This window comes from Arachis stenosperma, chromosome 9, assembly GCF_014773155.1.
Source record: "Arachis stenosperma cultivar V10309 chromosome 9, arast.V10309.gnm1.PFL2, whole genome shotgun sequence".
Lineage (NCBI taxonomy): Eukaryota > Viridiplantae > Streptophyta > Magnoliopsida > Fabales > Fabaceae > Arachis > Arachis stenosperma.
The window spans coordinates 507,400-523,214 of NC_080385.1; the positions used below are offsets into that span (position 1 = coordinate 507,400).

General features: G+C 32.3%; 4 protein-coding genes across 5 annotated transcripts; 3 read left to right on the forward strand and 1 right to left on the reverse strand.

The window, feature by feature from the left end:
* Positions 1-1,162: 1,162 nt before the first annotated feature.
* LOC130951339 (magnesium transporter MRS2-1-like) lies at positions 1,163-4,152 on the forward strand. 2 transcript variants are annotated; one of them, XM_057879990.1, is made up of 6 exons: positions 1,163-1,329; positions 1,860-2,481; positions 2,779-2,907; positions 3,014-3,340; positions 3,418-3,465; positions 3,728-4,152. In XM_057879990.1, exons 2-6 carry the CDS (start codon positions 1,879-1,881, stop codon positions 3,956-3,958), a joined length of 1,338 nt encoding a protein of 445 aa, XP_057735973.1. In that variant the 5' UTR covers positions 1,163-1,329; positions 1,860-1,878; the 3' UTR covers positions 3,959-4,152. The 2 variants fall into 2 exon arrangements, with proteins under 2 accessions (XP_057735973.1, XP_057735974.1); XM_057879991.1 differs by lacking the exon at positions 1,163-1,329 and adding an exon at positions 1,420-1,481.
* A 777-nt stretch (positions 4,153-4,929) lies between these two features.
* On the reverse strand, positions 4,930-6,403 carry LOC130950964 (uncharacterized). Its single transcript, XM_057879570.1, has 2 exons — positions 6,168-6,403; positions 4,930-5,286 (listed from the first exon to the last, which is right to left on the reverse strand). The coding sequence occupies exons 1-2, from the start codon at positions 6,316-6,318 to the stop codon at positions 5,195-5,197; spliced, it is 243 nt and encodes an 80-aa protein (XP_057735553.1). The 5' UTR covers positions 6,319-6,403; the 3' UTR covers positions 4,930-5,194.
* Positions 6,404-8,151: 1,748 nt separating this feature from the next.
* LOC130951637 (early nodulin-like protein 19) lies at positions 8,152-9,463 on the forward strand. Its single transcript, XM_057880335.1, has 2 exons — positions 8,152-8,398; positions 8,985-9,463. Exons 1-2 carry the CDS (start codon positions 8,215-8,217, stop codon positions 9,338-9,340), a joined length of 540 nt encoding a protein of 179 aa, XP_057736318.1. The 5' UTR covers positions 8,152-8,214; the 3' UTR covers positions 9,341-9,463.
* Positions 9,464-10,729: 1,266 nt separating this feature from the next.
* Positions 10,730-15,474, forward strand: LOC130947585 (translation initiation factor IF3-1, mitochondrial). The gene is made up of 9 exons (XM_057876288.1): positions 10,730-10,908; positions 11,509-11,721; positions 12,030-12,129; positions 12,509-12,579; positions 12,977-13,075; positions 13,365-13,421; positions 13,793-13,861; positions 14,103-14,165; positions 14,294-15,474. The coding sequence occupies exons 2-9, from the start codon at positions 11,512-11,514 to the stop codon at positions 15,005-15,007; spliced, it is 1,383 nt and encodes a 460-aa protein (XP_057732271.1). The 5' UTR covers positions 10,730-10,908; positions 11,509-11,511; the 3' UTR covers positions 15,008-15,474.
* Positions 15,475-15,815: the final 341 nt, after the last annotated feature.

Below are 15,815 nucleotides of genomic sequence, written 5' to 3' on the forward strand. Positions count from 1 at the left end.
TAATATTAAATTTAAAATATTTTTTGATACTACTAATTTTAATAGAAATGTAATTGACAATAAAAAAATTTGTAATTGTATCTTTTCTTCTTAAAAATTTGTTCAATAAAATTATATCTCTCCTTTAATTTTTGTCAAAATCTCTCTTATTCTTTTCTATTATAAAACATTTTTCTTACATTATTATATTTTGTTGGAATATATATATATATATATATATATATATATATATATATATATATATATATATATATATATATATATATATACTCAAAATTGAAATGTAGGTATTTGTTAACCTAAACAAAGTTATATGCTCAAAATCAAAATTTATGTATGTTAATCTAAATGAAAGTAATAACGTAATGAAAAAAAAGATGTATAAATTTTTATTAAATTTGTTTAGGTTAACATACATAAATTTTTATTTTGAGCATATAACTTTATTTAGGGTAACAAATACATACATTTCAATTTTGAGTATATATATATATATATATATATATATATATATATATATATATATTCCAGCAAAATGTAATAATGTAAGAAAAATGTTTTAGAATAGAAAAGAATAAGAGAGATTTTGACAAGAATTAGAGGAGAGAGATAATTTTATTGAACAAATTTTTAAGAAGAAAAGATACAATTACTAATTTTTTATTGTCAATTACATTTCTATTAAAATTAGTAGTATCAAAAAATATTTTAAATTTAATATTATCAAGAAAAAATAAAAAAATTATATAAGGACTAATTTGATTAATTTTTAAAATTTTAGGGATGAAAATGACTTACGTCTGAACTTTCAAGGACTATTTTGATTATAAATAACTTTTTTACATGTCAAGTGCCACGTGGCATGCCACGTGTCACTGACCTGACACGTGGCATGCCAGGTGTCACCGATCTGACATGTCAACCAATCATCTTGTGACACGTGGCATTAGCCCTCCACGTCATCATATGCCACGTGGCACTTAACGTGACACGTCATCATCCAACTAACGGAAGGACTAACGTTACCAATTTTAAATTTTTCGGGGACAAATTTTATTATCTTTTTCTTAGGGAGACTCGTTTGAAGATTGGGCTATCTTTCGGGGACCAATTTGACTATTTACTCTACTTTTGTCATTCCACCGAATCGAATCCAACGAACAACGTAGTTAGAAGTGACTATGTTATCATGTGTTAAATTAGGATTCTGTTACTGTTTTCCGATCTCTCTCTCTCTCTCTGGCATGAGATTCTGTATCGAGTTTCAGATTCAGGTTGAGTTCTTCACCCAGCGTCCTGTTCAGTTATAACTTATAACAGAGATTACAGGTTAGTTAGTTAGTTAATGGTTAGTTATGCCTATCAAAATTTTAACTTGTTCTTTTCCCACCACTTTTCTCACTTTTCAACCTTCAATTATGTCACCATAACCCCACTAGTTTCTTTTCGCGACATAAACCCCACTATAAATTATTCTTCAGGTGCATGTCTCTGTCTTTGTCTTTATTTATTTGCATATTTAATGAATTCACCATGCTCACCAATACATCATTAATTTTCTGCCAAAATTCTGGTTTTGGAAGCAAACATATCTATATTGAATTATTAATAATTAGGGTACATTAAACTGATTAGTCAAATTGAAACTGATTCTTTGAAAGTTCTTTTTTGTCTCATTGTTTGTGCCTTGATAATGTGATATTATGATCATTAGAAGGCTACTAAATTGGATTTAGTGATAAGTTGGTGATGATTCTATTAATTGATTCATGCATCAGTGTTGATAAAGAGGAATGTTCATTGTATCTTGATAATGTTACCAACATTGATTAAGTTGTCTGATGTTGTTACCTTTTCAGCAATTAGGAAACTTTGATAATGGCAGACCTGAAAGATCCACTTCTCCCTCCAAAACTGGCAACGACCATCAACGTAAGAGAGGCTGTGAATCGGCCTATGGGTGCCGGAAGGCAGCTGTATCAAGGAGTGGATGTTCTTGAGCTGAAGAAGAGAGGGCAGAGTCTTCGGTCGTGGATACGAGTTGACATGTCAGGAGACTCACAGATAATTGAGGTAGACAAGTTTACTATGATGAGGCGTTGTGATCTTCCAGCGCGCGATCTTCGCTTATTGGATCCACTTTTTGTCTATCCATCAACAATCCTTGGAAGGGAAAAAGCTATTGTTATCAACTTAGAACAGATAAGGTGTATTATTACGGCCGAGGAGGTTTTTCTCCTGCATTCCTTGGACAGTTATTCATGGAACTATGTGATGGAGCTACAACGACGATTAGCATCGACCAGTGTTGGCGAGCCAGGAGATGCGTGGCAGTCAGACAATTTTGATGTGAACCGGAGCAGAGGAAGTAGAAATTTTGATAATGACTTTAGGAATAACTCGTCCCCGGATTATTTGCCATTCGAGTTCAGGGCACTGGAAGTTGCATTAGAGTCAGCATGCACATTTCTTGACTCTCAGGTTTGTACATTGAAGAGATAAGTGAAATTGAAGTGAATTGAAATTCATGGTTGTGAATAATCAGAATAATTTACAGCTTGATTCTTAGGATGACTATGCATATGGCTTGAATTATTTTATCTGGTTCTGCACTTAGAAAATAGTTTGAAAGCATAAAAGATGTGTTAGTTTATCCCTAAGCAGGATCCTTAATCAAAACGGTTGCATATTGTATTTCCTTTCCTCAAATTCTTACTCATTTGATTTTGGAAGATTAGTTAGTAACACTCTCTAATTTGTTGTGGCCATTTCCAAAAGGTGTCTGAGTTAGAAATTGAGGCTTATCCGTTGTTAGATGAACTAACATCTAAAATCAGTACTCTGAATTTGGAGCGTGCTCGTCGGCTGAAAAGCAGACTCGTTGCCCTGACTCGTAGGGTTCAGAAGGTAGTATTCATGTATATATTTTTTTCTTCTTACCTGCAATTGATGAAGTTCATAGTTTTTCTCACTTTTTTTAACCTTTCCTTTTATTGAATGAGTATGAATTCAGGTTAGAGATGAAATAGAGCAGCTTATGGATGATGATGGTGATATGGCTGAGATGTATCTTACTGAGAAGAAAAGGCGAATGGAGTTGTCATTCTATGGAGATCAGTCTTTGTATAAAGCAATCGATGGCGTGTCCATATCTGCTCCGGTTTCTCCTGTTTCGTCGCCTCAGGATTATCGGAAACTTGAAAAGAGCATGAGCAGCGCTAGGAGCCGACATGAGAGCACAAGAAGTTCTGATAGTGCTACAGAAAGCATAGAAGAGCTTGAGATGTTACTAGAAGCATACTTTGTAGTAATTGATAGCACTCTAAACAAGTTGACATCGGTAAACACAGTCTTATCTTTGTAAAACTTCTCTCTGTCTGGCCACAGCAATTTATTGATCATTGTTTCTTGTTTCAGTTGAAAGAGTACATCGACGACACAGAAGATTTCATCAACATTCAACTGGTTTGTTTTCTGTCATTCCCTCTTCGTGTTTAGTCCGACGAAAAGTCCATGCTCATTATTGGATGCATCATAGCATTGTCCATGTTTTTATAGTCTTTACTCTTTTGTATTACTAATCATCTCACATGTTCTAGTTCTATATGTCAAAGAACAAAATGGTTGTGCACATTGGCCTCATTTGTCATTGATGATTATTTGGTTTCGCAAACTTTGTGAATTTCGAAACACTGACTGAAACCTTTTTTTTTTTTCCCTCCGGCAGGATAACGTTCGGAATCAGCTCATCCAATTCGAGCTGTTGCTCACAACGGCAACATTTGTAGTTGCCATCTTTAGTGTTGTAGCAGGAGTATTTGGGATGAATTTTGATATCTCATTATTTAGGGTTCCTAAAGCATTTCAGTGGGTTCTTATAATCACAGGAATTTGTGGAGTCCTCATATTTAGTGCATTTGTGTGCTTCTTCAAGTACAGAAGACTCATGCCCCTTTAGAATAGAGATATTTTAGCTTTAGTTATCACACCATCAAGATGGATAGGTAGTATTTTGGTACACACAATTGTGAATTTCAACTGAAAAGTTAGACAATGTTAAAAGCAATTCTTTCAATTCATTTATGCATCATCAATTGTAAGTGGTTCTTTTCTTTATTATTTATGATTTATACAAAATTGTATACTGAAACAAAGTAGTTAAATTTACATAGTGTTATTGGTTGCATCTATCCTTTAATCTTGTTTCTAATACACTCTAAAAGTATGCAAGTGTTTGTGTTCTTATTCAAGTTTAAGAGTTATACAATTCATTCACCATCATATAAGTTGCAAGACTCATTTCATCTAAATTTTACACCACATTCAATGATGAAAACAAGTATGTTAAACCACTATGACACGAAAATGAAGATAAACTTCTTTTCAACAATTATACGAAGCCAATAACCTTTCATATTCGAGGAACACTTTGATATGACAATGTTTTTGCCATCCTTATTTATAATAACTAGTAGTGGTTTTCTTGGTAACATCTCTAAAATAACAACCACCATCGAAAAAGAAAACAAACTTCTTGAGAGATGTGTTTTTTTTTTTGCATCAAAATATCAATCAGGCCGAAAACTAAATGACTAATCCCTCGAATACAGCAAAGACACAAAGTGGGCGACAAACAAGCTTGATTCCCATCCTCTAAGAAGAATCAAACCCAGGAAAGATGGTTAAGGAATAAAGACCCTCATCTATCTATGCCAACTTGCGTTGGTAGAGCTTTGTCTTTAATCACGTGTTAATTTCAAAAGAACTAAAAAATTAAGAAAGCCTTTTTAGTTCGTTTCAATTACATCTTTAAACGCTAAATGAGTATTCCCTCCTCTTAATCAATCATCAATCAAAATTAGGTTAGTGCTCACTAGTGCATTCTTTAATTGATCATTAGAGATTAACAAACGTTGCAACACAAATCTCTTAAACTCAATCGCCATGCTTCAAACAGCATAATCATATCTTACCAATGAAAATTTCCTACATCAAGTTATAGTACATCATTATTTTAATAACATGATAAATTTAAGTTCGGTACAATGGAAAGAGGACATGGGGGGAAAAATGGACCTCCATTGCACAGGAAAATCTAAAAGACACTAAAAGGGTAATCAACAAACATTTCTAACTCTTTTATAATTTTGGTGTAACTTGAAAGTTATTCTCTTGAACATAATGCTGTAAAACATCACTTGGTAGCAGCAGAACTAGCTGAGAGTCTTTGGCTCCTTGCTTTATCAGCTCTTTCCAAGTAATCTTGATGAGATTGATGTGTGGTTCCTACAGGGAAAGAGAAGCTCAAAGGATTAAGTAATTAAATCGCGGCCTACGTAAATATAATCCGTTTTCAAGGTCTAATCGTGATCAAAAGAAGCCGATCGAGTGATCGTATAATAATAAATCTAAATCAGATTCTAGATGTCAAAAAATAAATGCATTTTGGCTTCAACAATTTTTAAGTCATGCAATGGAATGAATATGAACAAACTATTTCTTATAAGTAGGAAATGGCATGTGTAAAAGTTTGCAACTAAAGTTTAACATAGGGATAGTTCCGATTTCCGAAATACTAGTACAACAAATATGTGAAATTCAAACAATTTTAACCCTATGAAAATTATAGCCTTCTACTTCCAATGCCATAGCTTAATTCAAAGTTAAGAGCTTAGATAAGGAAAATATCAAATGAAACTCCATTGACAGATAGATTTACTTCCCTTTTTGTTTAGGAATGAAAAATCATTCATAGACTTAGGCTCTCACCAGCAACCTCCAAAACCCATGATCCAAATGGGACAATTCCTATCTCTCACTATTTATTGCAAATAAACCCTAAAACAGGATTGTAACTCTCTAATTGATTTATCCTTCAGCTCAACAACAACTAACTAGGTCAAAATCACTACTCAGACAAATTTCATTACCCTAAAACTACTTCTAAGTTCTAACCTAATTTTAACAAAATTAAAAGTCACAAAGAATCAAATTTGCAAAAATAGAACCAAGCACACACTAAATAGCTCCTCAAATTATCTTTTCCCTAAATCACACAAACAAACGAATAATCAAATAAACACACTTATAAAAGATTCGAGCTTTACAACGCAACAATGGTTTGAAGGATCTGAATTATGTATAAAATAAGAATAAAGGGAAGTCACCTCTGTTTCTAAGGAACCAGGGAACGGAGAAGACGGCAGTGATGAGAACTATGCCAACGAAGACATGTTTTGGAGAACCGCTATATAGATAGTGATCCAATTTTGCCCTAAATCCACCACTTCCTACCTTCGCTTTTGTTTCGCTCTTCATTTTCTTATTCTTCTTCTCACTTCAGAGCCTTGAATAAAAGGAAGAGGCTGATTGTTCAATATTTCAGCTTAGAGTTGAATTTTCATTTTCATCAACACTTTGGTGAATTCATTTTCGTTTTAATGTGTTAATAAAAAATATTAAAAAACAAAAAAAGTATTATAAATTTTTTTGTTTAATTGCACAAAATGTTACTACTGCTTGAGTGAGTAAAATATTGACTAATTAGATTAGTGGTTAGGTTATTAGTTTTCGATTAGGGATTATTAGATTTTGTGATTTTTAGCTATTAATTAGTCATTATTTATATTTTTAATAGTGTAAGATTATATCTAATTGTGTGAAATTATTTAACTTTTTTTGTTAATTAAATGCTGATCAGATTTTAATAAAAGTGCTGGTCTTCTATATTTTTTCATTAGTTCCCTTAAGCAAGTATAGAGAATTTAAATTTTGCTTTGTGTATGTAGTAATTTATTGATCAATGATAAATTTTTAAATAAATTTTAATACTATAACAAATTAATTCTTAATCTATAAGAACAAAAAATACCATAAAAAACTAAAAAAATTAGCTCCCACCTTGAAGAATATCTTCAACAGATTTATATTAACAAGCTATGCTATTCTTAATTAGCTTTATTAATAATAAAAAGATAGTTATGATGACTCCCTTGCTAAAAAAGTTTTTATTTGGTAGACAATTTTGTGATATGCTAAAATAGGAGTTTTGGTCTTTTGGAGGTAACCTTTTAAAAAAATAATAATATAACTCCTATTTGATAAAAGCATTTTTATTTTTTAAAAATATGAGATTTGAAGAAATCACCAAAAAACGAATGCTAATTTGCTAAATGCACTTTTTCCTATAAATGTCGGATTTTGTCCAAATTTGGGCTTAATTAATTTTTGTTGAATTTGGGCCTCAATCTGATTTGGCACTTTTTGTGCTCTCATTGGACCACCCTTCATCCGGGCTCTCTCAAAAGATAGTGTAGACATCTAGTGATGACTTGAGATGCCTTGGGCCTCTTACTATTGGACCACAACAGAAAAAAAATTTACTATAACTGTTGATTCATTAAATAAAATGTTAATAAAAACAAAAATTGAATTGTCCAAACTCCAAAGTGAACAAATATGAAAACTTTTTATGACTAATGAACAAAAATACCTTTAAATGTTCATAACTTTATATAATTGATTGAAAAATTTAAGAATATTTTTATCCTGCATAATCATATTTCGTCTTGTATATACATCAATTCATTAATTAGTTATAAACTCTTAAATAAAGCTCAACTTTACAGCGAATCAGCTCTTAAACTTTTGAGCTAGAAGATAATTGTTGGCAAAATAATTAATTTTAGAATAAATGCCCTTTCCAATCTCTAACCATTTGTTCGATAGACTTTCTACCCCATAAAAAATCTAAAAATTCAAATCGGTCCCTATATACTTTGAAATATGTACATTCTAGTCTCTATCAACTTTGAGTAAATGCCTTTTCGATCATTGGTAATATCTTTTCTGATCCCTAACCAGGGACTGGAACATACATATATCAAAGTAGATAGGAATCGATTTAGGTTTTTAAATTTTTCAAGGGGTGAAAAGTCCATCAGACAAATAATTAGGAATTGAAAAAGATATTTACTCTTAATTTTACTCCACAAAAACAAAGAATTAAGGGGAGAGGGAAAAAGTTATCTTTAAACTTAGAAGGTGGGTCAGTGTCAAGCACAATATGAATTATGATACAGCAAATGCACCACTGTCTACATAATAAGTGTCCAACTTTCTTGGACCCTACCACAATTATTACTCCATATTTCTATCTATCTAGTGACTATTCATCTTCAATCTTCTTCAACTCCTTCTTCTCTTCTTCCAGTGATGATGAAGATGAAGATGCCCCATTATTACTACTCATTGTGTGCAATGTTGCTTCTTGTGATTTCAGGCACCACTGTGGTCACAGCCACAGACCACATTGTTGGTGCAAACCGTGGCTGGAACCCTGGCATGAACTACACTCTTTGGGCCAATAACCACACTTTCTATGTTGGTGACCTCATTTGTTAGTATACTCATTTCTCTCCTTCTTCTTAATTACCCTTCTCTTTCCCATTTCTGAATTCTATCTTTCTTGTAAATGTGACTATTGTTATTCACATAGATCTATATATCATAGATCTAAAACATTCTATTTTGGTCTATAGTTTGTTTTGTTTTGTTCAAGTAAAGAAAATGATTAATTAAAATATACGTTAAAAATGAGTTAAATAATATATATTTATAAACAAATATATAGTAACTTTACACATGACATTTTTTATCTACATTACTACTAGTTTTAGTGTTTATGGCTTAATAGATAATTCTCAATCAAACTTTACATTCTTTTCTTATATTACTCTTATCAGAATAGTATTATCCACCACTAGTTTATTTTTGGTAGAAATTCATGTGCAGTCGACTTCACATGAAGTTGATAGGTGAGAATCGTTAGATAGTTTGACTGATTTGACTAAATTTTTGTTTTACGGCTCTCCGCTATCAACTTCACGTTAAGTCTGACTGCACCTGAGTTTTCACTTTTATTTTTTCATTTTTTTAATCCATTAGACTTTTGAGTTTCATAATTTACATTGTTTTGTTAACAGCATTTAGGTACCAGAAGACACAGTACAATGTGTTTGAAGTGAACCAAACTGGGTATGATAACTGCACTACAGATAGTGCTGTTGGGAATTGGAGCAGTGGCAAGGATTTCATACCCTTAAACAAGGCCAAGAGATACTACTTTATTTGTGGCAATGGCCAATGTTTCAATGGGATGAAGGTCTCTGTTCTTGTTCATCCTCTTCCGCCTCCTCCTTCGGCCGCCGTGGCGGCCGAACATTCAACAAAGTCAGCTTCTCCTCCTCCTGGGCTCTTGGATTGGGGACTCTACTCTTTAATGGTGTCTATTGTTTTACATTTTTATTTCGGTTTAGATCGGATTGGATTGGTTAGTTAATTAATTTGTCAAGCATAAACATTATTGTTAGTTCGGTTTGTCCTTAATTTCCTATCAAATCAGAACTTTATGATGTTGTGATTACAATGATATTCACTCAATGGATATCATGACTTTTGTTAGTATGAGAAATTATTTATTCTCCATTTATATGAAGTAAGAGTTGATTAGTTTTTAGGATTTTAAGACATTAATTATATATACTTTTTAACTTTATTTAATTTTTGTTTTTATGATGTCTTTTAATTTGGACTTAAGACTAATCTGTTGCAGATCTGAACTTTATTTAATCTTGTAATCGTAATACAATTTTTTTAAAAAACTTTTTTTGTTCTACTTAAACCTTTGATTGCAAGTGGTTACCTTTTTAACTTTTCCAATGATGTATAACTATTTGTCTTAGACTAATGACTATTGCTTAGTTATATAGGTCAATTCAATTCAATTGAACTAGTGTAGAAATTCAAAATATTTCTAATTTGGTGTAGAATAAATATTGTGATAAAAATGACTCATTTTATCAATATATATATTTGGTAAAAAAAAAATATATAGTTGACTCACTACATCAGAAGCCAAGCTAATTATTATTAGGGTCCGTTTGGAAATACTAAAAAGTTATTTTTTTCAACTTTTGACTTATAGAAAGTTACATTAATGTGTTTGGTACAATTTTTTAGATCAACTTTTAATTTTTTAAAAAGTTATTTAAGAGTTTTTAAAGAAATTAAAAAATGTGACTTCTCCTATTTTCAAAAGCTATTTTATCACTCTTATTTAATGCACAATTTTAAAACAAGAACTTCTATAATAATTATCCAAACTCAAAATAACTTATTTAAAAGTTATTATTAATAAAAGTCCTTATATTTTAAGCTCATTTTTCAAAAGAACTTATTTAAGAAATTTAGTCAAACTGGTAATTAATGTTTATATATGAAGAAATTGGAGATACACTCTTTACAAAATTTTTAATCACTTAATTATAATAAATTTTTATATTTATTTATCTTATAAAAAATATTTAATTAAAAATAAAATTTGATGAGTATTTATAAGACAATATCCAAATATTCGATATTTATTTAAACGAATAAATAAACTAATTACTCAATCAATTAAATTTGATTTTACATATCAATACAATGAATTAATATTTATTCGATTTTAGAATAACAACCATAAAATACTTATTTTTTATTTATATTCTATTGTTTCAAATTAAATACTATTATTTCAAAATTTGAAAACAAGTACATTATATACTATTATATATTTATAAAAATAAATTTCATTTAGTTTTAAAATTTAAGTGTTACAATTTTTAAAAATAATTTTAGAAAAACAAAAAGCAAAAATTTAAAAAATTTTAAAAAAGCAAAGGCAACACTAACCAGTAACCGCCATGGATCTTCAAAACTGAAGCAGAAGAAACCAGCCGGAGAGAAGCACAATTACGAAAGTGCCCTTAAACCCCTGAAAACACAAAATCCTACTTATAACTATTTCTCTCTTCAGCGTCACAGATTCGTCTTCAGCTTCTTCTTCTTCTTCTTCCCTCTCGCTAGGTATTATATTACTCTTCCAATCTCTCTCTTTTCCGAGATTCGTAGCTATATTTTTCGTTCTTTTTTACATTGAATTTATTTATGTTTTAATGTTTCTAATTTCTGCAGTTTTCGAATTCGTTCATGTAATTCTTTCTTTTTTACTTCATATTTTGGTGTTTAGATGTTGACGCAAGCTGAAAATAAAAAATTATTCGAAAAAGTTCATGACTTTTTAGTTTTTATTGATGCTGAATGCGGTGATGTTGTTGTTATTGCTATAAGATGAGTATTATTGTTGGCTGATGCGCAATTCCCTCGCTTCGCATTGTGGTGTTGCTTGCTTGCTCTGTAATTGTTACTTAATTTTATCTAATTTGTTGTTGCTGGTAATTTTTATTGATGATCGAATGTGCTGTTGTTGGTAAATCTTCTCCTAAATATACAGAAAAGTAGGTTTTCAACCAAATTCTTCCTGGTTAAGTGTCAGCATATCTTTGTTTGTCACCATATCTATTAGAAGCTCAAACTCTATTTTCTATTTCTGCCATTACTGAACAATAAAGTGACCTCAGTTACAGTTACAGTTACAGTTACTCTAACACTTCTGATTTTGTTAAGGTAATGGCGTTTTTGCAACGAATCCGAAACAACAAGCTCAAAACAGCTTTCACCCAATTAAAGAACCATAGATGTTACATGCGGCTTCCCCATTCTTCATCCATCAATTCCATTCCAAAACCAGGCACTCTTCGGATTCCGCAGCCCTATTGGGCATTCCATGACACACCTCTCGTTTCTAGTAGCGTAAGGTTTTTTGCTGCTCCCATTCAGGTAAATTTTCAAGCATTTGTCTATGCTCGAGGTTATTGTCGAAGCTGTTGTCTTGAATCTTAACTGTGATTGGAATTGGGTTGCTTTTATTAGTTTTGCTATCCATGGTGGGGCGTTTTTTAGGTTGATTATTGACTTGTTTCATGGCTGATCAATGTGGGGGATGTCATTTTTCTGCGTTGAACTTGTGGAGAGTTTTGAATTTTGGTAGCATAGGCCGGGTTATGTTGTGATGGAGTGGGCATTAATGGTTAAATGGTAGTGGTCTTGGATTTGATGATGTCAGTTGATACATTTTGGGATTTCAGTTTCAGAGTAAGTGGAAGAAGGAAGAAGAGGACTCCATTGAAGGGCGACGATTGAATGACCAAATCAAAGCTCAATATGTTAGGCTTGTATTTGACGATGGTACAAATTTCTCATGCTAATGAATGGGGATTTGGTTGTTTTATTTTGTTTTGTTATTATCATATTGGACAGCATTGCATATGTATGTTGAATTTCAAGTCTTACCATCATTCATCTTTTCTTATTCTTAATTGCTTAAATTGAGGAATGTTGATTTATTTTTCATAATGGTTATGCTGCACTAGCTCATTACTATGGGGCTTGCAGTTTAGCCATTTTGTTTTATCTTTTATGAATAGTAATATGTTTTGGAGTCATGCACTCATGCTTAGATGATAGATATCCATGGATCTGCTGTGGATGGAAACATACCAATTAGATATATGTCTGCTTGAAAGATCATCTTTATTTTCTATTTATGACAATATGAAATTCACAGGGAATCATTCAATAATATCAAGGTTTGAAGCACTTGATCGTGCCAGGAAGCTCAAACTTGATTTGGTTGAGGTGATTATTTTTAGTTTATTATTTTCTTCTAGAGTCTTTTCCATTTAACTGATATTTCGATATACTTGCATAATATAGGTGTTGAGTTGAAGTAGGTTACATAATTTGAATGAAAATGTTTACTGAAGGATTTATTGTTTTTCTGCTATCCTGGGGTCTTTCCAGTGATTATGTCATAATCTGGATTTTGGTAAAGAGTGTGATCATTTTCACCCCCCACCAACAGCATATCCTTGATATTTGGGGCATGTTGTGACCAGTAATAATTTATATACCCATGTGTCATATCTGTCAACTTTGACGCACTAACATTTTTATAGAAATATGAATTAAGAAAGTTACATGAATTACATGAGGTATGACATTTATTATATGAGTGCTTGGTCATGTATTACAGGTTCAGAGGAATGGTAATCCACCTGTTGTAAAAATAATGGACTACCACAAGGAAACATACAAGAAACAAGAAAAGGAAAAGGAGCGTGCTAAAAGCAAGGTGCATTATGCAATGGATTTATGTTTTCGATTTGCTTGTGTCGTTTCTGTAAATTGCTTTTGGTTGAAATTGGATATGAGATTTTTTATTTTCTTTTGGTCTTTGAATTTTCGGTCATACACTAAAACATATGAATCTTTAATTAGCAAATTACTGGTGCTTGAGCTACACTGTACCGTGAAAATGTCAGCAATATGCTCATTCTGCTTTTAAGGCGTGCTTAATGAGTTGCCAAAGACAAATCTTTAATGATATGCACTATTGTTAATCAGTTTTCTAACAAATGCAGTCTGAACTGACATTGCGAAAAGGAGAATGTAAGGAAGTGCGGTTTTCTGGAAAAACTGTAAGTGTTTTTTTTCTCCACTTCATCCTTCCTTTTATTTTTTATTTATCCTTTACATATTTAAGCAAGCTTATTTCTTTCAAATCAAAATTATTTGCTGTAGGTCAAATCTGTTAAACATGTATTTTGACTATGTTCCCATTTATAGGCTTGCTGCAATCGGCTTTAAGGCATGCAAATAATCTAGATGGATACATATAGTTTGTTTGTTTTTTTTTTTTTTTTTTTCGGGGGGTGGGGGGGGGGGGGGGGTTTCAATTATTGGGTTTAAGCTTTTTGTATTCTGACTCTATTCTTGTTGTATCCGGAAGTACAGAGCCTTGAAAAGGATTAAAGAAGTTTGATATTGAATTTTCTGTTGACATTTTCAGGAAATGAAAGACCTGAAGATGAAAGCAGATATGGTTAAAAAGTTGATGGAGAAGGGATATCGTGTGAAGGTACTCTCTTTTTTTCATATATGGAATATGCACTCTGGTTTTGGATGAGGTTACTGCTTAAGGTTTGTGTTTAGGTTCTAGGTTTGAGAAATAATAAAAGAACAAAAACGAGATAATCTAATAAGATCTTGCTCTTTATCACATCAAATATCACATTAGTCAGTTGCATTATGTATTGCTAGTTAACGATGATGTGACAGAATAAATTTATGATACCTTTGTATTTGTCCATTTAAAACAGTGCAGGGCAACAGGCAGTGATACGCAGGAAACAACAGGAGCGTTATCCCGTCTTCATGCTCTGGTATGATGGTGCAGGCTTTATTCTGGGACTTCCAATCTGAGTTATTTTTTTACAAGATACTATGTATATTTCTCTCCTATTTTTTTGTCCTTCCATTCTATATTCATAAATCATAACGATCTTTGCAGATAGAAGATGTCACTGTTGTGGAAAGTGGACCAAGTGTGGCAAAAAAAGATGTATTTATGATTGTTAGACATACCAAATATGGGCCTAAAAAAGGTGGTGGTGCTCCACGAAAATTTCAAGATGCTTTGGAGATGGCTCTTAAGGCTCAGGAAGATAATGCGGAATCATTAACAGCTAGTTCTAGTGATTCTATCGAACATGGGAAGCACAGTTCTACTAAATATGGGTTTGAAGCTGCAGAGGAGGTGGGAGGATCAGAGAAAAATAGCAGAGACTGGAATAATGCTTGTCCTTCTGATTACCAAAACATTACCACAAATGATTCGGTGTCTCCGCCTGAGCCAGAAAATAGGTATAAGAGAGCTGACCGTAACAAGGTTCAATCTCATGCACAAGCACCTCCTGCTGCTACTGAGAATAGATACCAAAGAGCCGAGCTAAGAAACCGATACCAACAAACATCGTCAAATAATACAGGTTTCAACAATAGAGGTCCTGGAACAAGGGATGCAGCAAGGCCAAACAATCAACATATTCCTCCTGCAGGATCAAGATACTCAAGGCCTCCTAACACCAATCAAAGACCCGGTTTTGGCTTTTCTAATGCTCAAAGAGGCCCTGGAGAACAAGGTGGACAAGCAGGGATGCGTAGAAACATAGAAGGGAACCCTCAGGATTCTACTCAGAATTCGTTCGGTCGTGACTCCTGGTAAGGTGTTGGCATCTCATCTTATGCATCAAACAGAGGAGTGTTGTATCAAAGTTATGGGCAAATGTGTTCCAAACCCAATGTCACTCACCTATTTAGAAACAAGAATGAAGCAATGGGTGTGCTTCCCCATACTCAGCTGAATTAAGCTGAGGCTTTTACAACATCTAGATTAGTAATTTTTGCTTGGAGGAGCACATTTTTTAATTTATGTTTAACTATAGAGATGGGGTGTTACTACTTACTACTACCCCAGTGGAAATTTTGATACATGTATCCTGTTTTTCACCCACTAAGAACAGGCTATTGTTTGATGTGGCTTTGTCTTTTTTCATTTCAGAGCCTACCAATAAGTTCAACTTTGAGATACTATATACTAATAATGTCATCTCAGTTCTTTTGTTTAATGGATGCTTTGATTGGGTTAATCTCTTAAAGAGTAACTCCTAAATTTATTACCTTTTGTATGAAGGATGAGGCAGAGTTTTGACTTTTGAGTGAGGGTAAGCAAAGCATTGAATTGGGTAGGAGAATTTATTATGGAGATAAAACTTAAAAAAGGATAATCCAGATTCCAGTGCATAAGCATTTTCTGTTAATGTAAGGTTTGGAGAAAGGTTGCTCCTAAAGTGTCTAATACAAGTAGCTTAAATTATAAAAGAATTCAAATCAAGAATAAGTGTACTAAATCATGCCTTCATTTAGATAGATAATATTTTACTAAATAAAAAATGTAGTTTCTTAACATAATTATAAAGTGAAAGAAAGAAGAAAATCCTCTTTTATTAATTACCATGACCTTTTTCTTTTTT